This window comes from Danio rerio, chromosome 17 (genome assembly GCF_052040795.2).
Source record: "Danio rerio strain M-AB ecotype USA chromosome 17, GRCz13ab, whole genome shotgun sequence".
Classification (NCBI taxonomy): domain Eukaryota; kingdom Metazoa; phylum Chordata; class Actinopteri; order Cypriniformes; family Danionidae; genus Danio; species Danio rerio.
In genome coordinates, this window is record NC_141037.1 from 1,424,015 (window position 1) to 1,446,784 (window position 22,770).

Consider the following 22,770-nt stretch of genomic DNA (forward strand, 5'->3'; position numbering starts at 1 on the left):
CTTTGCGCATGGACCGTCAAAATAGAGCCCATTATGTTTGAGACATGTGCTTGTCATCTGTCATTGTCAGCATTATTAGGCCATTTGTTTTCACTGGTAAAATCAGACATTATCAGATTTCTTCTTGCATTATATTCAACTGACACTGTAAAACATTTATTTTCATGCACAGCACTCTGTGTTCGCTATGAATAATGACAGGACGTGCGCGACCGGGAATAAAAGCTCTGTTCAGTTTGCGTTCGGATCATCAATCATCATCAAATGTGATCAAGAGAGAGTTTCACAACATGTTTTAAAACAGAGCACGTGTGTAAATTACAGCGATTTACTTCAGCTTTACTTCATCAGCACAGCTGCATGTCAGAACAATTATAAAGGAAGACGCTTCAATCCCGGTTTGTGGACGATAAATCAGATTTATTCTGTACATTAACATAACAGATATCCACACAGCAGCGGAGATTAACCTGCATCCTGACACATATACGTGCAAAAAGAGTGCAAAGCTAAATGCGCACGCTGTAATGACATTTATATTACATTTGTAATGACAGTGTAACTTTGTAACGACATTGTGTGTGACTCGACTCCACAACAAATACATCAAATAATCATTGGGAAAGTTCTGACTGTATTTCTCACAAAAGTTAACCGAGATCATCCTTCATGTCTGTCTGTTGTCTGAGGCAGCCGAGGCGGAGATTGAGGCACACTGACAGGCACGTGGGAACGGTGGGCGGAGAGGACTAGGCTTAAAGGCACAGGCCACAGAAACCGCAACAAGCTCTTTAGATCTAAAAAATACAAACTACTGAAAGCCATAATCAATAATCTGATGGGTGTTTTGAGCTGAAACTGTACAGACACATTCTGGAGACACAACAGACTTATATTAAACCTGGAAAAAGGGTAACCTGGGTGCCATTTAAATCAGAAAAGGCTCAATCATACACGGGACAGATCCTCGACGCACTCATTTCTTCCCTTTGTGCTGCTGTTTTGGAAGTTGCTTTGTTTGTGCGTGCATGTTTGTATGTCTGTGTGTGCATATTTGTGAGTGAGATATGTGAGTCAGTGTGTGTTACTTTGTGCATGCGTGTGTGTGTGAAAGTGAGCGGCTTCTCTCTAGTTAACTGTCGCAGTGACCCGAGACTCTCACCCTGCCGACATTGACTTTTACACACACACACACACACACACACACACACGCACACATTATTTCCCCTCATAAAAGCTGATCTCCTTCATCTTGTGTGTACGTCCATGAGTTTGGATCTCTCCGAGTTTCAGCAGTTGTTTCTGATTTCCTCTTCAGCTCTTTTCTTTATCTGGTTACTGAACTCCTGCTGATCATCAGAGCGCCGTCAATTACTAACAATGCAGATATTCTTTGCTGGGTTTTGCTGTAAAATGTCTGTCTTTGTGAAAACCAGTTCAACTGAGAGAGAAAACTTGACATTTCTGTGAAACTCGTTAAATGAAGAGATTTCTGTTTACTTTATGAAAAACTTACTTTTTATTATGAAAAACGTAAAGAGAGAATCTCTAAATTTAACGAGTTTTTCAAAAAACTTTTTGTCTCCAAATTTATCAAGTGTTTTCATCAAGACTTTTACATTTTACAATTTGCATGTCTAAATTTTGGGAATTTTTTCACAAAATGTAACAATTATTTTCTTATTTTTGTTTTCTCAAAAAGAAAAACTCACAAAAAATATGAAAAATGTTTAGTTTTTCATAAATTAAAAAATATTTATTTAAATTTTAAATTTAAATTTAGAGAAAATTTGTTTTAAAATGAAAAATTATGTTAACAGCATTTTGAGAAGTGTATCGTCTCTAAAAAAAGAGGAAAAAAGCAGTTTTTCATGAACAAATTTAGAGAAAAAAACATCTTCTTTTAAAGTCATTGAATTTTTATTTTAAAGTTATTAATCATTTTTCTTTGCAATGAGTCACATTTTAAGAGAGAAAAAGTCATTGATTTTTATGAAGAATTTGTTAAATTCTGAGCTAAGTCATGATAATTTTTGTGTTTAACAGTTTGCAGTAAAAGTTCTCATATTTTGTAAAAAAAACTGTTTAAATTTAGAGAAAAGGTAATTTTTTGTTAAAAACTAGTTAAATTTTTGGGAATTTTTTATTTTATTATTTATTTTAATGTAGAGAAAAAAAATTCATGCAAAAAAAAAATATTTGGAGACTAAAGGTTTTGTTAAATTTAGAAAAACAAACCTGCACAAGTATTATAAATAATTAAACATAATATACACAATTAACTTGAAATCAAAGACCTTAAAACCCCCTTTCAAATAATAATTTTCTGTAAAAAACTTGAAAAAAAGTTTAGAAAAAACTTGCTTTTCATGAAAATCATTTGTTAAAAACTAGATTTCATTAAACTTCAGACAGAAGTTTAAGAGTTCAAAAGAGTCATTTATTATTGAAAATGTTAGATTTTGAGAAAAAAGTTTTTCTAAAAAAAAAAACAACTTATGAGAGGTAACATGTCATCTATTTTCATGAAAACCTGCTAAATTCTGAGAAAGATAACACTTTATTAAAGAATTTAGATTAACAGTTTGCAGTAAAACGTTCAGTTTCTCTTGAAAAAACTATTTACATTTTAGAAAAGTCAAAATTTTTGTTTAACTTTCTTCGCTAAACATTACATTTTAAGAAAAGTCTTTTTTTAAATAATTTATTTAAATGCAGAAAAAAAAGCTCTTAAAAACAACTTAAATTTGGAGAATTCGGTTAAATTTTTTTTTTTTTTTGCTGAATTAAGAAACAAGGTTTAATTTTCTCTGAAAAACTTTCAATTTAAAGAATAAAGTCAGCATTTCTGTCAAAAACTAGTCACATTTCTGGAAAAATAAGTTGTTTTATCATTTATGTCATCACATTTAGAGACAAAAATCATCATCTGTTCATCAAACTTCTGTTCAAAAAGTGAAAAACTGTTTACATTTAGAGGAAAAAGGCTGCATTTTTCAATTAAAGACTATTTATATTTAGAGAAAAAAGTAGCTTTTTGTTAAAAAGTGAGAAAAGTCGTTCTTTTATTGTTTTATTTAAACGTAGAGAAAAAAGTCTTCATGAAAAAAGTTACATTTGTAAACAAAAAGATTTTGTTAAATTTAAAACGTTGATGTAAAACTCGTGATTTCTTCATTGAAAACATGAAACATTTTGAAAACAAAAAAAAAACTCGAGTAAAAACTATTAGTGGTTTTCATGAAAAACTAGATCGATCCGAAGAAACGTTTTTGTGTGTGTAAAAACCTGCTAAACTTAGAGAAGAATGTTGAAGTATATGTTGAGAATCAACACAAAATTCAGAGAAAAACTCTTTATTTTTCATGTATTTATAGTTAAATTATGAGTCTTTTTTTGTTGTTGTGAAGAATGTGGAGAATCAAGCTTATTTCTAGTCAAATCTGGAGCTGTTTATAATTCTGTTCCTCATCCACATTGATATTCAGAGTTCTGCCATTTAAAGACAGTGCAGATGTTGTTCTGTTTGCTGATGTCTGTCAGTGTCCTCAGAAAATCATCTCAAATTCTCAAAACTCATGAAGAAAAATTGAACTACAATTTACACAGTAAATGCTGAACAACATAAATCATATTGTCTTGCTTTTTAACTGTGCATGTGTTATGCTGTGTGTGTTTTTCAGAGTGTCAGTGGTGGTCCTCTACAGCTACAGAGATGACTATTATAAGATCCTCCTGTGAATGAGTGACAGAGTGTTTTCCTGCAGATCTTCCCCTTTACAGATGAGTCGAGTGTCTGTGAGCTGCAGATTTAATGCCAAAGCCTGATCTGAAGGGTCCAGCAACCAATCACAATACTGTACAGTCCACAGCTGAAATAATAAAGTATTTTCCCTTAACATGTGTCCTCTTGATTTTCATTAATATCCATCACTAGATTTTGTAGATTTGCTTTACATGCAGCATTTTATTTATTTATTTATTTATCTGAGAAAATAGTCAAAATACAACATGAAAATAAATTATATTATGGTAAAGTTGGAATTCTTAATGTCAACACACAAAAAAATACGATAAAAGAGCATCAGAGTTTTTACTCGAATATACCGAATATTTGATCTGTTGTGGTGATTTTACAGTTGCCACGGTAATGGATATAGTAATTGATGTTGTGTTGATTCTACAGTAGCTACAGTAACGGATATAGTAGTTGATTTGTAGCGACAATTATACAGTTGCTAAGGTAACGATTATAGTTATTGATCTGTTGGGGCGAGTCTACCGTTGCCACAGTAACGGATATAGTAATTTATCGGTTGCGGCGATTGTATCGTTGCCACTAGAGATGCCACAATTCTCAATATAATATTGAACCGTTCGGTACAACATCCACGGTTCAATATGCGCTTGTAAATTGCGTTTTTTTCTGATTTTACGTTTAACTATTTCATGTGCGTTTTATATCTCTCCGAATTGACTGTGTGTGCCTGTACCAGCTGATGAGGAAACTCCTCCTCGCGAGTGAATATTCAATGCTCTAAAGTTAGGGGGCGCTTGACCATTATTTCACACTTTAACATGGCAAACAGCGGTGAAGTAAGGCAACAGTACGAGGAAGCACCGGCGTCTTTCAAATCCGCGGTATGGGGACATTTCGGTTTTGCCGTCGAGGATAATGCCGAGTAATTGATCTATTGCGGCGATTGTATCGTTGCTATGGTAATGAGTATAGTAATTGATCTGTTGCTGCGATTGTATCGTTTCCACGGTAACTAATATAGTAACTGATCTGTTGTGACGATTGTACCATTGCCAATGTAACGAATATAGTAGTTGATTTGTTGCGGTGATTCTACAGTTGCTAAGGGAACGATTATAGTAATTGATCTGTTGCGGCGATTGTATCGTTTCCATGGTAACTAATATAGTAACTGATCTGTTGTGACGATTGTACCGTTGCCACTGTAACGAATATAGTAGTTGATTTGTTGCGGCGATTCTACAGTTGCTAAGGTAATGATTATAGTAATTGATCTGTTGCAGCAAGTCTACCGTTGCCATGGTAACGAATATAGTAATTTATCTGTTGTGGCAAATGTATCGTTGACACGGTAACGAATATACAGTAGTAATTGATCTGTTGTGGCGATTCCACAGTTGCTGCGGAAACGAACATAGTAATTGATCTGTTGTGTCAATTCCACAGTTGCCACGGTAACGAATTTAGTAATTTGCTGTGGCGATTCTACAGTTGTCTGCCTGCCAGACTGAAAGTCTAAAATTGAATAAATAAATAAATCATGTCCATTTCATTTGTATGAGGTGTAACTATACATGTTTTTGAAATCAAAGACAAAGACAAAGACACACACACACACACACACACACACACACACACACACACACACACACACACACACACACACACACACACACACACACACACACACACACACACACACACACACACACACACACACACACACACACACACACACACAAAGTCACATCAGAGTCGCGTTCACACACAATTGCTCTTTATTTGTAAAACAGGTTACAGCTGAACATGGAGAGATCAGACTGACGGCTCAAATAAATAAAGCTCGGATAGAAAGCAGACAGACGCCTTACAAAATCTGTACAGCAGCTTTGGGTCGCTTTTCTCTCTCTCCGCCAAACATCACAGAACAGACAGAACCGCAATCACGTACTAGAGTTTAGTATTAATAAATAAATGTGAAAAAATAAATAAGATACTTTCCTCTAATGTTTTTTTTTTTTGTACATGTATCAAACAAAAGCATTCGCTCTAATTCCCATGTGAACCACAATGATGATGATGTTGATGAAGATTTATTGTTTCTGAAATCCTTTCGGGAAGAAAACAGACATTTAACACACAATATCAAACTCTTCTATTTTAAACGTCTGTGATGCTAATGAACCTGCATCAGTTCAGCTGACAAAGGTTGAAATTTCACATCCGTATTATCATGTGACCTCAGATATTTACATATCAGCAGTGGTCAGCCAATCACAACAGAGGTCATCTCTTAAAGATACAGTAACACACAGCATCAGCCGGTGACGCTCTTAGAAAGGAAAATATTTCGTCAATAAATGGAGAAAATAATAGTAATTACATTTTTAACTCTTTCCCCAGAAATGAGATGTGTTTGTGTGTGTGCATAGCCTGAAAATGCACCAAAAATATATACATATTTTTGTTTTTGTTGAATATGGTTGTATTTTTTGGTCAAAATCATCTGCATTTAAATAATTAAACAGAAAAAAGCCTTTGTTGTTTTTTGTATTTTTGAGCGGAGGATTGGTTCATTATGATATATAAAATATATTCATAGCTCTACATTTTCTAAGGATCGACAAATTTAGGTGAAAATCATGCAAGATGCTGCCGCAGATGCAATATTATTTTTAAAAAGCACTGACAGGGAAAGAGTTAAGAATGGCGTGTACAATGCTCTATATGTAAACTGATTTACTCTGGAGGAATCCCATGTGGAAAGAACTACGAGTCATACAAAGTAAATACTGAAGTGTTTTTGAACCTTATGAATGAAGTACACTAGTAAAGCACTTGAATTGAAATGTTGAGGTGATTATATAGTTGCGATGGTAACACAACTATAGTAATGTGGTACACCCAAAGAATGTAGTAATTGATCTGTTGTGGTGATTCTAGTTTCTATGGTAACACACCAACTACAGTAATTGATCTGTTGTGGCGATTCTACAGTTGCTATGGTAACAACTATAGTAACTGATTTGTTGTGGCGATTCTACAGTTGCTATGGTAACACAACAACTACAGTAAAGGACCTGTTGTGATTCTATAGTTGCTATGGCAACAAAAACTACAGTAATCTATCTGTTGTGGTGATTCTAAAGTTGCTATGGCAACAAAACTACAATAATCGATCTGTTGTGGTGATTCTACAGTTGCTATGGTAACAACAATTACAGTAACTGATCTGTTGTGGCGATTCTACAGTTGCTATGGTAACGCAACAACTACAGTAAATGGCCTGTTGTGGTGATTCTACAGTTGCTATAGTAACAAAAACTACAGTAATCAATTTGTTGTAGTGATTCTAAAGTTGCTATGGCAACACAACAACTACAGTAATTGATCTGTTGTGGCAATTCTTTAGTTGCTATGGTAACAACAACTACATTAATCGATCTGTTGTGGTGATTCTACAGTTGCTATAGTAACAACAACTTCAGTAATCGATCTGTTGTGGTGATTCTACAGTTGCTATGGTAACACAGCAGTATAAACAAATGAGGCATTACTGTAGTTTTTTTTTCAACTATAGGGTATATTATACTACAAATCGCCACAGTTTACTGTAGTAAAACTAATGTACACTACAGTATTTATTACCAGTTTACTTTAATTAAAACTGCTGGAGCATTCATTAACAAAGCAATGTAAGTACTATCGTATATTTACAGTAAAATGTTCTCTATTATGGTTCAAAAACACTGGTAAATCCTCTACATGACTGTAGTATGGTTGCTGTGGGCTGCAGGCTGCTGTTGTGTAGTTGTTGTGTGTTTCTTGTGTGTCTCTAACAGTAATGTACAGGTGGTCAGACTGTCCTGTAAGGCCTGTGGAGACCGATGTCCAGCTCTGGTGCTGATCAGCGCTGCTGTTCTGAGCGTTTGCTGGTTTTCTCCGCCGTGGAGCGAGACGGCAGTGAGTAAAGCACAGGTCGATCCGCTCAGGGTTTAGCGCTGGACGTTTGTGTTGGCCAGTTTGGCTCGAGGGATGGAGAAGCGCTCCGACTCGCTCTGGAAAGAGTTCTCTCTCGACGGCTCCATGTACACCACTGAGTTCATGTTCACGTGCTTCTTCAGGATCACCGTCTGCCACACACATATATAAACACTACATTAGCTGTGTTTCCATCCCAAGATGTTAAACTGGAGTATTAAACATTTGTGATTACAGCACCATTGAGTGAAAGAGAACAAAACCATCACTCCTGCACTTCTGAACATCACACACCTGCACATAGATGAACACGCTGGACACTCTTGGACACACCCTGGGCTTATATTGTGTGCTCCATACAGGTGAGTGGGCTTGACAAACCACCTACTGTATAGGGTGAACTCCTTCCTCTCTATGCACCAGGCACTTTATTAAAAACACTTCTCTTTTTCTGTTTGTACAGAGAGGGCGCCACAGCAGAATGAACCACCAACTATTACAGCATATGTTTTACACAGCAGATGCCCTTCCAGCTGCAACCCAGTTCTGGGAAACACCCATACACACTCATCCACACACACACACACACACACTTGTACACTACGGCCAATTTAGTTCATCAGTTCCCCTATAGCGCATGTGTTTGGACTGTGGGGGAAACCGGAGCACCTGGCGGAAACCGATGCCAACATGGAAGAACATGCAAACTCCACACAGAAATGACAACTGACCCAGCCGAGACTCGAACCAGCGACCTTCTTGCTGTAAGGTGACCACTGAGCTGGGTTAAATTCGCCTTGTGAAAAGGGGCCGGTGGTTGATCATGTTTGTGTCATGTACCTTTTTGGGAGCGCCGTAGCAGGACATCTGAACGCAGCTCTTCCTCCTGTTGAGCAGGATCACGGCGATCATGAAAACCAGCAGCGCCAGCAGGATTCCGGACAGAATCCAGGCTGCAGACTGATAGATGAACCACGTCTCCATCTGACCCGGGACAGCCTGCGCCAGATCTGCAGAACACACACACACACATACATGTAAAACCACAATGCTGACAGCAGCACTTTCACTCGTTCAGTACCAATTATTTGTTTATTTATTTATTTATACACACACATGTATTAGGAACTACTTTCTTCCGCCATTCATTCACATCTGCAGCTGACATCAGAACAGCAGAAGCCGTTACTCATTCACTAACATCACTGTAGAGCTAGTGTTTGAATGATTCTCTAGCGTAATGTCTGAAGTGATGACAAAACAGCTGATTTTGCTCACATTTTAAGATTATAAGGCTGAACTTGACATGAATGCCCTCCGTCCACAGAGATATCTTCTTACAGTGTTACAGTCTACAGTATTTCTCTGTTGCAATCGGGATATCACAATAATTAACCCTGAAAAAAGCAACGCAATCACTACCAGACTGCTGTTGTGTTTAAGGAGGGGGTGTTCGAGATGAGGTCTCTGCATAACACTGTTGAGAACCAGGATAGGAAAGTAGCTGTATTAAAATAGGCACTGTCCTTATAAATAAACTGCGCAGTTGCAATCTATACAAGAGAGAGAGATCGACTCATATCACTAACCAGCTTATTAATGATTTGATCAGCTGTAGTTACAAAACACACAACTTTAATCTTCTAAGAAGGGCTTATTATGTGGTCCTGGCGCCGTCTTGTGGATAGGCTAATGGACGCCGACGCGCTTTCTCTCAGAAATTATAAATATTTCAAAATAGGCACTGTCCTTATAAATAAACTGCATAATTGCAATCTAAATAACTACATTCTCACAGCCTCAAAAGTACATGATGTTGTCCAATAGCTGAAATATTTGTCAAACTGTGGAGCAACTCTGCTTGTATGTGGGAAAAACATGACATTATCGATCTTCTTTTATGAAGAAAAAGCACATAATTATACTGCCACTGAGGGGTGGGCAATTTTTTGCATAGACTACACACACATATATATATATATATATATATATATATATATATATATATATATATACATACATACTAACACACACACACACACACACACACACACACACAGTTTCAGTCAGAGTTATTAGCCCCCCTTTGATTTTTTTTGTTTATTTTTTAAATATTTCCCAAATGATTTTTAACAGGTGAATTTTTTATGAAGGAAATGTTCACAGTATGTCTGATAATATTTTTTCTTCTGGAGAAAGTCTTATTTATTTTATTTCGGCTAGAATAAAAGCAGTTTTAGATTTTTAAACACCATTTTAGGGTCAATATTATTAGCCCCTTTAAGCAAATTGTTTTCCCCGATAGTCTACTGAACAAACCATCGTTATACAATAACTTGCCTAATTACCCTAACCTGCCTAGCTACCCTAATTACCCTAGTTAAGCCTTTAAAAGTCACTTTAAGCTGTATAGAAGTGTCTTGGAGAATATCAAGTCCAATATAATTTACTGTCATCATGACAAAGATAAAATAAATCAGTTATTAGAGATGAGTTATTAACACTATTATGATTAGAAATGTGTTGAAGAAATCTCCTCTCTGTTAAACAGAAATTTGGGGGAAAAAAATAAACGGGGTCTAATGATTCAGGGGGGCTAATATTTCTGACTTCAACTGTTATATATGTGTGTGTATATATATATATATATACACACATATATACATGTACATACATACAGGGACAATGTTCAACATGACATGTTGTGCCAGAGTTATCTGTAAAGCTAAGGCACGAAGTTGTATGGATCAGGAAGATCTTATAAACTTCATTCATTCATTCATTTTCTTGTCGGCTTAGTCCCTTTATTAATCCGGGGTCGCCACAGCGGAATGAACCGCCAACTTATCCAGCAAGTTTTTACGCAGCGGATGCCCTTCCAGCAGCAACCCATCTCTGGGAAAAATCCACACACACTCATAAACTACGGACAATTTAACACACCCAATTCACCTGGACTGCATGTGTTTGGACTGTGGGGGAAACCGGAGCACCCGGAGGAAACCCACGTGAACGCAGGGAGAACATGCAAACTCCACACAGAAACGCCAACTGAGTCGAGGCTCGAACCAGCGACCTTCTTGCTGTGAGGCGAACGTGCTACCCACAGCACCACTGCGTCGCCCTCTTATAAACTTGTATAATACATTCACATATCTTTATGCTTCACTATCTAAATGTAGTGTTCCATCATTCAAAAAATAAATAAATAAATTAACAGAATTAATTAATAAAAAAACATAAAATGTGACAAAAAAACAAGGAATAAAATTTAATTAAAAATACTAATTATTTAAAAAAATATAAGTAAATAATTAAAAAAAATGTTAAAATCATTTTAATAATTTCCATCATACAAACACTAAACAAAATACACTAAAAAAACACAAATAAAATAAATTAAAATAAATCTAAATAGTAAAAAAAATTATTTACAAATAAAGATTACAAATACTTAAATTAAACAATTAAAAATGAAACGAACTAATAAACAATAAATATGCAATAAAGAGCTAAAGCACGTTTGTTTGTGTGTTTGTGTGTGTGTACCTGTGGCACTCAGTGTTGGTGTAGTCCAGGAGCTCTCAGTAGTCTGCTGTTCAGCTTCTGCGCTCGACACAAACACTGGAGCTGTCGTAGAGCTGACGTCTGCACACAAAAACACACTTTCACATCATCAGCGTCACACAAACCTCCTCCAGAGGCACTCCAGCACGGAAAACAAGGAAAAGATGAGAAAACAGTGGCAGCTGATGACGAGATGTGATGATCTGAGAACAGGAAGCACATGCGGATACACTGCTGGAAAACATTCTGGATTCATTCTGTCACAGAGTCTCTGTTTGATCCACACACCAGCAAACAGCTTCATTCCACTCTGCGTGTGTGTGTGTGTGTGTGAAATGCTGTTCTTAAGGTTTTTGTCTGGTTTCTAGTTCAAATGTCGACCAATTCTTAAATCAAGAAGCATTTTCTAGACAAGCAAAGCATATAGTCTTGTTTTCAGAAATATTGAGTTAAAAAATAAGTGAGTTTTACTTAAAACAAGCAAATAATCTGACCGGCCACTTTATTAGGTACACCTTACTAGTACCGGGTTGGACGTTTTTGCCTTCAGATCTGCCTTAATCCTTCATGGCAGAGATTCAGCAAGCTACTGGAAATATTCCTCAGAGATTTTGCTCCATATTGACATGATAGCATCACACAGTTGCTGCAGATTTGTCGGCTGCACATCCATGATGCCAATCTCCCGTTCCACCACATCCCAAAGCCGCTTTATTGGATTGAGCTCTGGTGACTGTGGAGGCCATTTGAGTACAGTGAACTCATCGTCATGTTCAAGAAACCAGTCTGAGATGATTGAGCTTTATGACATGCTGCGTTATCCTGCTGGAAGTAGCCATCAGAAGATGGAGACACTGTGCTCATAAAGGGATGGACATGGTCAGCAGCAATACTCAGGTAGGCTGTGGCGTTGATGCTCAATTGGTACTAAAGAAAACCTCCCCCACACCATTACACCACCACCACCAGCCTGAACCGCTGATACAAGGCAGGATGATCCATGCTTTCATGTTGTTGAGGCCAAATTGTGAGCCGAGCATCCGAATGTGTCAGCAGAAATGGAGACTCATCAGAGCAGCAACGTTTCTCCAATCTTCTATTGTCCAGTTTTGGTGAGTCTGTGTGAATTGTAGCCTCAGTTTCCTGTTCTTAGCTGACAGGAGCGGCACCCGGTGTGCTCTTCTGCTGCTGTAGCCCATCCGCCTCAAGGTTGGACGTGTTGTGTGTTCAGAGATGCTCTTCTGCAGAGCTCGGTTGTAGCGAGTGCTTATTTGAGTTACTGTTGCCTTTCTATCAGCTGGAACCAGTCTGGCCATTCTCCTTTGACCTCTGGCTTCATCAACAAGGCATTTGCGCCCACAGAACTGCCGCTCACTGGATATTTCCCTAGAGATGGTTGGGCGTGAAAATCCCAGTAGATCAGCAGTTTCTGAAATACTCAGATCAGCCCGTCTGGCAGCAACAACCATGCCACGCTCAAAGTCTCTTAAATCCCCTTTCTTCCCCATTCTGATGCTCGCTTTGACCATCATCTTGACCATGTCTAAATGCACTGAGCTGCTGCCATGTGATTGGCTGATTAGAAATGTGCGTTAACGAGCAGCTGGACAGGTGTACCTAATAAAGTGGCCGGTGAGTGTAGATTCTGTACAGTAGAAACATTATTACAGCTATGGGGTGAGCCTATAAAATAGGGAAACTTAAAAGGTGTGTGTGTGTGTGTGTGTGTGTAGAGTTAGTATTGTCGACATAACAGTGGAAATTAACTTGTTTTATTGATATAGTCTAGCAGTAGCATATATTATGTGAAAAGCAAGGGTCCAAGAACCGAGTCTTGTGGAACCCACAGTTTACTTGACGGATATGATGCCTCCTTATTTAGTGATACAAATTGATAACATTACTATGTGTGTTAGTGTCTAGAGTGTGTGCGTTTGTCTGTGTGTGTGTGTGTGTACCGAGGCACTGTGGGCAGCACTGGCCCTTGCGCAGCACTGGGACTCTGCAGTGGACAGATGGACAGCGCTGGGAGAAGCACTGGACACTGGCGTTCCTGCATGTGCAGCTGGTGCAGGGGTTCTCCTTCCACGAGTCTCCGGCCCGCAAAACCTCACCGCTGCTGGACACACAGAAATCCTGCTGACCGCCGTCCACCGGGAGCTCCAGACCATCCTCTGACACACAGAAACACACATGATCTACATCACACACACCTGAACATGTACACTAAAGGTGCATCCCTTACTTATGCACCATTCTACAGCATTTTATAGCATTAATAGTGTGAGTAGTGCAGTCACACTGTATTCTAGAAAGAATCAGTGCACTTTAAATACCCAGATGATGCACTTATTACTATTATTATTGTGTGTGTGTGTGTTTTCTCCACCTGGGCAGGTGTAGCAGCAGCTGTCTGTGCTCCTGACAGGTGTGTGGCAGAGCAGCGGCGGACAGATCTCAGAGTCACACAGCACTCGTCCTCGTCTGCAGGTGCAGCGGCTGCAGGCGTCCAGACTCCACGACTCTCCCTCCACATACAGCTGACCGGCAGGAGACCGACACACCAGCAGGTCCTCGGGCTCCAGCTGACCACTGCCCGACTCCTCTGAACACACACACAGACACAAAACCAGACACAAAGGATCAGATTAGCAATAATAAGCATATATAAGAGCAAAAAAACATTCATTGATGTCTTTACACACAACACTTCACTTCAAAATCAATGCAAACATGAGCTCTAATTACAAAAGGGAAACAATAGCTATTTTTGAGATGTCATTGGGTTAAAAATCGATTGAATCTGGCAACCCTAATTAATGAAGCTTAAAAGGCTGGACGATATTTTTAGAACTGCAACCTCTGGAATTAATGATGGTTACAGGGTTGGAAAATTTGATTCTACCTGGCAACCCTAAGAGTAATGATGCTTACAGGGCTGGCAAATTTTCTCAGACCTGGCAACCTTGGGAATAATGATGCTTACAGGGCTGGAATAAGTTCTTTGACTTGGCAATCCTAGAAGTAATGATGCTTACCAGGCTGTAAACTTTCTTAGACCTGGCAACCCTAAGAGTATTGATGCTTTCAAGGCTGGACATTTTTTTAAAACCTGGCAACCCTGAAAGTGATTATGCTTACATGGTTAGATATTTTTCTTGACCTGGCAACCCCAAGAGTAATGATACTTTCAAGGCTGGGCAAATCTTAGACCTGACAACCATGCGAATAAGGATGCTTACAGGGCTGGAAAATCTTCTTGGACCTGGCAATCCTCGGAGCAATGATGCTTACAGGGTTAGAAAACTTTCTTAGACCTGGCAACCCTAGCATTAATGATGCTTACAGCAATGGAAAAGATTCTAGGACCTGGAATCCCTAAGAGTATCGATGCACTCAAGGCTGCACGATGTTCTTGGACTTGGCAAACCCTAAGAGTAATGATGCTTACCAGAGCTAGAAAACTTTCTTAGGTCTGGCAGCCCCTAAGAGTAATGATGCTTTTCAGGGTGGACAATTATCTTAGACCTGGCAACCTTAAGAGTAATGATGCTTAAAAGGTTGGCAAACTTTATTAAATTTGGCAACCCTGGAAGTAATGATGCTTTCAAGGCTGTTAATTTTCTTAAGACCAGGCAACCATAAGAGTAATGATGCTTACAGGGCTGGAGAATGTTCTTGACCTGGCAACCCTAGAATAATAGTGCATACAAGGCTGGACATTTTCTTTGACATCTCAACCCTAAGAGTAATAATGCTTTCAAGACTGGACAATTTTCTTAGACCTGGCAACTCTGGGAGTAATGATACTTGCTTCCTTGTCCTCATTTGTAAGTCGCTTTGGATAAAAGCGTCTGCTAAATGACTAAATGTAAATGTACTAATAGGAATGGAAATGTTTTTGGACCTGGCAACCCTAGAGTAATGATGCTTTCAAGGCCAGACAATTTTCTTAGACTTGGCAACTCTGAGAGTGATTATGCTTACAGAGCTAGACATTTTCCTCAATCTGGCAAGCCTAAAAGTAATGATTCTTTCAAGGGTGGAAATTTTTTCTTAGACCTGACAACCCTAGAATAATGATGCTTACAGGGATGGACAATTTTCTTAGACCTGACAACCCTAGAATAATGATGCTTACAGAGCTGGAAAACTTACTTAGAGCCGGCAAACCTGATTTAAGACTGGAAGAAGCTCATATATGGCAACCCTAAGAGTAATGATGCTTTCAAAGCTGGAAAAAGCTCATTGACATATCAACTCTAGCTACTGATGCTTTCAAACCTGTCAATTTTTTTTAGACCTGGCAACCCTGAGAGTAATGATGCTTAAAGGGTTGGAAAGTTGTCTTGGACCTGGCAACACTAAGAGTAATGATGAGTAATTTCAAAGCTGGGAACTTTTCTTAGACCAGGCAACCTTGGGATTAATAATACTTGCATGGCTGGAAAGTTGTCTTGGACCTGGCAACCCTAAAAATAATGGCGCTTTCAAGGTTGTGCAATTTTCTTAGCCCTGGAACTTTATGAGGCTGGAAAATTTCTTCGATCTGCAAGCCTAAGAGTAATTTTGCTTTCAAGGCTGGAAAATTGTCTTAGACCTGGCAACCCTGATGTGAGAATGGAAAAAGCTCATGGACATGGCAACAACAGGAGTAATGATGCTTTTATGGTTGGAAAAGGCTCACAGACATGGCAACCTTGAGTATTGATGCTTTCAAACCTGTTCAATTTTTTTAGACCTGGCAACCCTGGGATTAATATTGCTAACGTGGCTGGAAAGTTGTCTTGGACCTGGCAACCCTAAAAGTAATGGTGCTTTCAAGGCTGGGCAATTTTCTTAGACCTGGCAACTTTGGGAGAAATAATGCTTACATGGCTGGAGAGTTTTCTTGGACCTGGCAACCCTAAGAGTAATGGTGCTTTTAAGGCTGGACAATTTTCTTAATCCTGGCATCCCTAATAGTAATGATGCTTACATGGTCAGGCAATTTTCTTAGACCTGGCAACCCTGTGAGAAATGATGCTTACATGGCTGAAAAGTTGTCTTAGAACTGGCAACCCTAAAAGTAATGGTGCTTTCAAAGCTGGGCAATTTTCTTAGATCTGGCAACCCTGGGAGTAATGGCGCTTACATGACCGAAAAGATGCCTTGGACTTGGCAACTTTAAAGTAATGATGCTTACAGGTTAGATGCTATCAAGGTTGGTCAATTTTCTTAGACCTGGCAACCCTGACAGTAACAACGTTTACATGGTTGGAAAACTGTCCTGGACCTGGCAACCCTGAGAGTAATAATGCACATTAAGCGGAGGAAAAACTAACCAGTATTGAACCCAACTGAGCATGGACTTATCAGCCAGTAATTGATGTAAATACCGTCGCAGGTCGGGCAGCAGTGGTTTTCTCTGAGCACAGGGTTTGCGCATGTGGGCACAGGACAGGAGATCAGCACACACATCTCTCGCCCAGCATGGCAGAAACAGTCCCGGCAGCCGTCATGCCAAACCTCCCCATCCTGGAGCCGCCGGCCGCCCGATAACACACACCCACTGGAGGAGATGGAGGAGGAGGAGGAGACGCTGGTGATGGAGGAGCTGGTGCTGGAGACCAACACCTCTGAGTCTGACAGAAGCACAACAGACAGAAGAGTACATTCACATTCAGTCACTCAGCACACGCTTTAGCCCGAAGCATCTAACAGGAGGAGGCATTCAGTGATTCAACAAGAAGAGGCAATACTACAGCGGCAGAGAGAGAGAGATAGAGAGAGAGAGAGAGAGAAAGAGAAAGAGATAGAGAGAGAGATAGAGAGAGAGAGAGAGAGAGAGATAGAGAGAGAGAGAGAGAAAGAGATAGAGAGAGAGAGAGAGAGATAGAGAGAGAGAGAGAGAGAAAGAGAAAGAGATAGAGAGAGAGATAGAGAGAGAGAGAGAGAGAGAGATAGAGAGAGAGAGAGAGAAAGAGATAGAGAGAGAGAGAAAGAGATAGAGAGAGAGAGAGATAGAGAGAGAGAGAGAGAAAGAGATAGAGAGAGAGAGAGAGAAAGAGATAGAGAGAGAGAGAGAGAGAGATAGAGAGAGAGAGAGAGAAAGAGATAGAGAGAGAGAGAGAGAAAGAGATAGAGAGAGAGAGAGAGAAAGAGATAGAGAGAGAGAGAGATAGAGAGAGAGAGAGAGAAAGAGATAGAGAGAGAGAGAGAGAGATAGAGAGAGAGAGAGAGAAAGAGATAGAGAGAGAGAGAGAGAGAGAGAGAGAGAGAGAGAGAGAGAGAGCTTAACATGCTGTAATTTAAGAACACACACGCGTGTCTGTGTGGAGTTTGCATGTTCTTCCCGTGTTGGCGTGGGTTTCCTCCAGGTGCTCCGGTTTCCCCACAGTCCAAACACATGCGCACATAGAGGAACTGATCAACTAAATTGGCCGTAGTGTGTGTGTGTGTGTGAATAAGTGTGTACGGGTGTTTCTCAGTACTGGGTTGCAGCTGGAAGGGCATGAGCTGTGTAAGACATATGCTGGAATAGTTGGCGGTTCATTCCTCTGTGGTGACCCCTGATGAATAAAGGGACTAAGTCGAAGAAAAATGAATAAATGAATGATTCTGTAGATAAATTAAGCAGCATGTGTGTGTGTGTGTGTGTGTGTGTGTGTGTTTCTATTAGAGAGTTTCAGTGATGTTTTAATCCCTGTAAATGTTTAACCGGTTTGCTAAAAAGTCATCCAGATGTTTGAGAAAACTGCAGAGATTTTATGAGGTGTGTGTGACCGAACACAGAATGAACATGACTGAAATCAACTCCACAAACACACACACATAACACAACACACACACATGACACAACACATTCATTCATTCGTTTTCTTTTCGGCTTAGTCCCTTTATTAATCTGGGGTCGCCACAGCGGAATGAACCGCCAACTTATCCAGCATATGTTTTACGCAGCGGATGCCCTTCCAGCAGCAACCCATCACTGGGAAACATCCATACAATCTCATTCACACACATACACCACTGACAATCTAGCCTACCTGATTCCCCTACAGCGCATGTATTTGGACAGTGGGGGAAGCCAGAGCTACCGGAGGAAACCCATGCCAACAATGGGAGAACATGCAAGCTCCACACAGAAACGCCAACTGAGCCAGCCGGGACTTGGTGTATTGCTCAGGTGTGAGTTTCTCACAGACTTCAACAGAGCATGTAAATCATGATGATTCTGTGGGTCTCGTCTATCAAATCTGAGCTTTATTCTGTATTCTCTATTGGATTGGGGTCAGGTGATTGGCTGGGCCATTCTACAGCTTGATTTTCTTTCTCTGAAAGCATCTGAGAGTCTCCTGGGCTGTGTTTTGGATCATTGTCTTGCTGAAATGGTTTGATCTTCATCCTCCTGCTAATGTAGATGTTGGACTGAAGCAACTGAGGAAGGGCAGAGGAGTCCTGAAGAACTACTGAGAGATTTTAGCTGCTGTCTGGGCTTTCAGTGCCGAACTACACCTCCCTTTCTTCATCTGTTCATCACTTTTACCCTGTGTCATTTATTTTATTATGCATACATTCATTTGTAAACTAATTCGATTTGCATATTTGGATTACTTTGGTTGTTATCAACATCTGGAGAAAATTTCGAGTCAACAGCACCATCAGAAGTGTGTTTTCTGAGAAGAATGGTGACGTGTTCAATGCTCATTTTCCCCGCTGTATAATAACCGGATGCTAATGAATGCTTTGGTCTCACCTTTACACTCACAGACGCTGCAGCCCTTCCTGCTCTTCTTGAAGCCGCCGCTGCAGGTTTTCTCACAGCTGAATGGAGGACACCTGACGCAACGGCACATCTCACAGCCGTGCTTATTCCTGCTGAACACACACAGAAAACAGCAGAGGATCACCACAGGAGAAGATGCACCACAGAAAATGCTTTTCTTGGAGTTTCTGAACCGCTTCTAATGCAAATATCTAAAACATCTTAAATCAAGAAGATTTTTGATTTGATTTTAATTTGATTTATTTATTTTCGAACAAAACTATCACACATAAAATGTCATTAACAAAAAGAAATACATTTCAACACGGTCGAAAATGGAGCGGGATGAAGCATAAGCTTATTATTCTCCCACCCCATTACCCTATACATCATTCGTTTATTACTTAAACTTATTTATTCTTTTACTTATCTCTTCTTTTTACATGAAACAAATTTGATCCTTTTGGCATATGTTTAATTCCATTTGTACCTTTTCATTTTGTAACATAGACCCAAAGAAAAAAGAAAAAGAAAAAAAAATACATAGTACTGCAAATAGACAAAATAAAAACAGCAACAACAACCTAGTACTGCAAATAGCCATTAAAATGTTATCATACCTTTCTCTTCTTATCATTTTTCAGTAACCTTCATCATTATATTCCTTTATTAATATATATTTATACAGTTTTTTTAAATTGATCAATATCCTGACGTTGTTTTAGAGTCTGAACTAGACTGTTCCATAATTTTACACCACATACAGACATACACAAACGTTTTAAAGTTGTTCTTGTTTTCAACCCCCTAAAATTTAGTTCTTCTCTTAGGTTATATCCCCCTTGTCGTTCTTCGAAAAACTTTTGTATACCTATCGGAAGTAGTTTATTCCTAGCTTTAAACATAAATTGTGCTGTTTTAAACTTAACCAAATCACTGAACTTAAGTATCTTTAATTTAAAAAATAAAGGATTTCTATGATTTAAATACCCGACATTTTCTATTAATCGAATTACTTTTTTCTGCATTGTACATAAGGATCGTAAATTAGATTTATATGTATTCCCCCAAACTTCAACACAATAACTCATGTATGGCAACATACATGTGTTATATAATATATACATTGATTTATTGTCCAGGATAAATCCTGCTTTATACACTATTGCTACAATTTTTACCAACTTTGATATCACATTATTTATTCGCGGTTTCCAACTAATTTTATGATCCAATACAACACCAAGAAACTTAATTAGGCTGGCTTGTGTAGCAAGCTAGACTACTGTTATCCTATTAAACTTAATATTTTTCTTCTTCTTCTGAGACTAAAAATTAAACTCTATCTCCTCCTCGGCCTTTCAAGCTACGACCATCAAACTCGTGTTAGACCTCCGAACTATTCTGACTCGAGTTGCTATATCTTTTCCGACTGATCCAACTTTCGGTTTTCCGAAAAACATCCCAGGACCGTCAGAAAAAATCCCATAGACGTAACATTGGATCAAACTTTGTGACCTCATAACTCCGCGTCAGAATGTCACACAGACTTCTAACTGGGCTCATTTAACTCAGACTATCAAACTGCCAATGACTGATCACCTTTAAACTTTCTGGCCACGCCCTAGCAACCACTTTTGGACCCTAGAAACCGTCCCATAGACTTCCATTGCAAAAGACTCTCATTGACTTTACATTGGATCAAACTTTGTGAGCTCATAACTCTGCATCTGACTGTCCTACAGACTAATAACTGAGCTCATTTAACTCAGTCTAGCCAGCAGCCAATCACTGATGGCCTTTCAACTTTCTAGCCACACCCCAACTACCACATACTGCACCCTAGCAACTGTCCCATAGACTGCTGTTATAGAGGTTCAGATTGATATCGTCATGTTGCAGTGTGACAGAGACATGGGGGTTGTTTTAACTGTTCATACTGGCAAGAAGCTTTGATACATCATCAGTCTAAGCTGTCAATCAAATCCATAGCAACAAAACAGACTAACCTAGCAACGATATAACAGCAGCTATATCTCAGCATCAGAACATCGTAGAGAAGCGGGGGTTGGCTTGTTTGACTTGTTGTCTATCTATCTATCTATCTATCTATCTATCTATCTATCTATCTATCTATCTATCTATCTATCTATCTATCTATCTATCTATCTATCTATCTATCTATCTATCTATCTATCTATCTATCTATCTATCTATCTATCTACCATCAGGCTTTCACAAGCCAGCCTCAAAGTTTGTTCTCAAACTTTAAGAATCTAGTTGCATACACTCTTTCTATAACTTCATTATCAATTTGTAAATCTATATTATAACTATTTTTTTAATTTCCCAAATAACATAACCTTTGTTTTACTTATATTTAATGACAATTTGTTTACGTCAAACCATAATTTCAATTTTTTAATTTCTGTTTTAATCAACTCCATAAGTTTTGGTAAATTATGCCCAGAACAAAAAATGCTTGTATCATCTGCAAATAAAATAAACTTAAACAACTCTGATATCTTACACATATCATTAATGTAAATTATAAACAATATTGGACCTAAAACTGATCCTTGTGGTATGCCACACTTTACATTCAGATATGACGATTTATAGTTGCCAATTTTTTCACAAACTGTTGCCTATTTTTTAAATAACTGCTAATCCAGTCCAAGGCTACTCCTCTAATACCATACCTTTCTAATTTATTTACCAATATATTATGATTTATTGTATCAAATGCCTTCTTTAAATCTATAAAAATTCCAACTACCTTCTCTTTTTTATCTATCATATTAGTAATTTCCTTAATAATTTCTGTTCTGGACGAGTAAAAACACGAAAATAAATAAATAAAAAGTAAAAGTAATACTGCTTCGGTTAATATAATTAAAGTAATGCTTTTTATTTATTGATTATTTAGCCCAATAATTTTGATGTCCGTTAGTTGAATTTAAGTTGCATTGCAATTAATTCTCATTAGATTATAAGAAGACTGTTAGGTTAGGGTTAGTGTCTGGGTTGGGGTTAGTGTAAGTTGACATGTACCTGCTGAGTCTCTTGTAGTCAGTTAAATGTGTTGAAGGAGCAGCATCAGGAGATATTAAGCAGACAGTCTACTAATACTCAAATGGACCATCAAAATAAAGTGTTACCCCAACTTATCCAGCATATGTTTTACACAGCGGATGCCCTTCCAGCTGCAACCCAGCACTGGGAAAGGAATTATTATTATTATTATTATCATTATTATTATTATTATTATTATTATTATTATTATTATGTCGTGTAATAAATTAGGAATTGACCCCATGGCAACTTTTCATGTTTGGTCCACAGTCTTCTATCAAGATAGTTTTTTTGTCCCTTCATAGGACAGAATTTCGGCACCCCTGATTAAAAGAGGATCTATTATACTCCTTTTTATAAGATGTAAAATGCGTATCTGCTGTCTCTAGTGTGTGTGTGTGTGTGTGTGTGTGTGTGTTTGAGCTGAAAACAGCACACAGATAATGTGCTCTAGCTCTCTGAAACTGACCCTTTCAGGCTTTGATCTTAATTGTGGCATTTTGGTGACTGTCGCTTTAAATGCAAATGAGATTGTGGTGTTTTCAGAAGTGGGCGGAGCTACAGGCAGCTGTGCATCAGACATAAAACAGCAGTGTGTGTGTTGTCAGTGCTGGTCAGGTGTGCAAGTGTCAGGTGTGCT

At 38.5% G+C, this 22,770-nt stretch overlaps 3 protein-coding genes across 12 annotated transcripts in view; 1 reads left to right on the top strand and 2 right to left on the bottom strand.

Moving 5' to 3' along the window:
* Positions 1-3,899, top strand: part of eif2ak4 (eukaryotic translation initiation factor 2 alpha kinase 4) — a 100,080-nt gene extending 96,181 nt beyond the window's left edge. For all 5 annotated transcript variants that reach the window (XM_087289776.1, XM_087289777.1, XM_087289773.1 and 2 more), the window contains exon 40: positions 3,684-3,899. In XM_087289776.1, coding sequence (XP_087145902.1) covers positions 3,684-3,741 — 58 coding nt within the window. In that variant the 3' untranslated portion in view covers positions 3,742-3,899. The remainder of the gene's footprint in view (positions 1-3,683) is intronic.
* The window catches only part of arhgap11a (Rho GTPase activating protein 11A), a 1,047,489-nt gene that overhangs the window by 140,178 nt on the left and 884,541 nt on the right, over positions 1-22,770 (bottom strand). The window lies entirely within an intron of this gene.
* The window catches only part of LOC141378483 (cysteine-rich motor neuron 1 protein), a 98,724-nt gene continuing 81,474 nt past the window's right edge, over positions 5,521-22,770 (bottom strand). For 3 of the 6 annotated variants that reach the window (XM_087289947.1, XM_087289946.1, XM_087289950.1), the window contains 7 exons: positions 19,047-19,168; positions 16,687-16,932; positions 13,698-13,913; positions 13,267-13,482; positions 11,291-11,389; positions 8,582-8,751; positions 5,521-7,893 (listed from right to left, as the gene is read on the bottom strand). In XM_087289947.1, coding sequence (XP_087146073.1) covers positions 7,756-7,893; positions 8,582-8,751; positions 11,291-11,389; positions 13,267-13,482; positions 13,698-13,913; positions 16,687-16,932; positions 19,047-19,168 — 1,207 coding nt within the window. In that variant the 3' untranslated portion in view covers positions 5,521-7,755. The remainder of the gene's footprint in view (positions 7,894-8,581; positions 8,752-11,290; positions 11,390-13,266; positions 13,483-13,697; positions 13,914-16,686; positions 16,933-19,046; positions 19,169-22,770) is intronic. The other 3 variants (XM_087289949.1, XM_087289948.1, XM_087289951.1) reach the window with 1 other exon arrangement.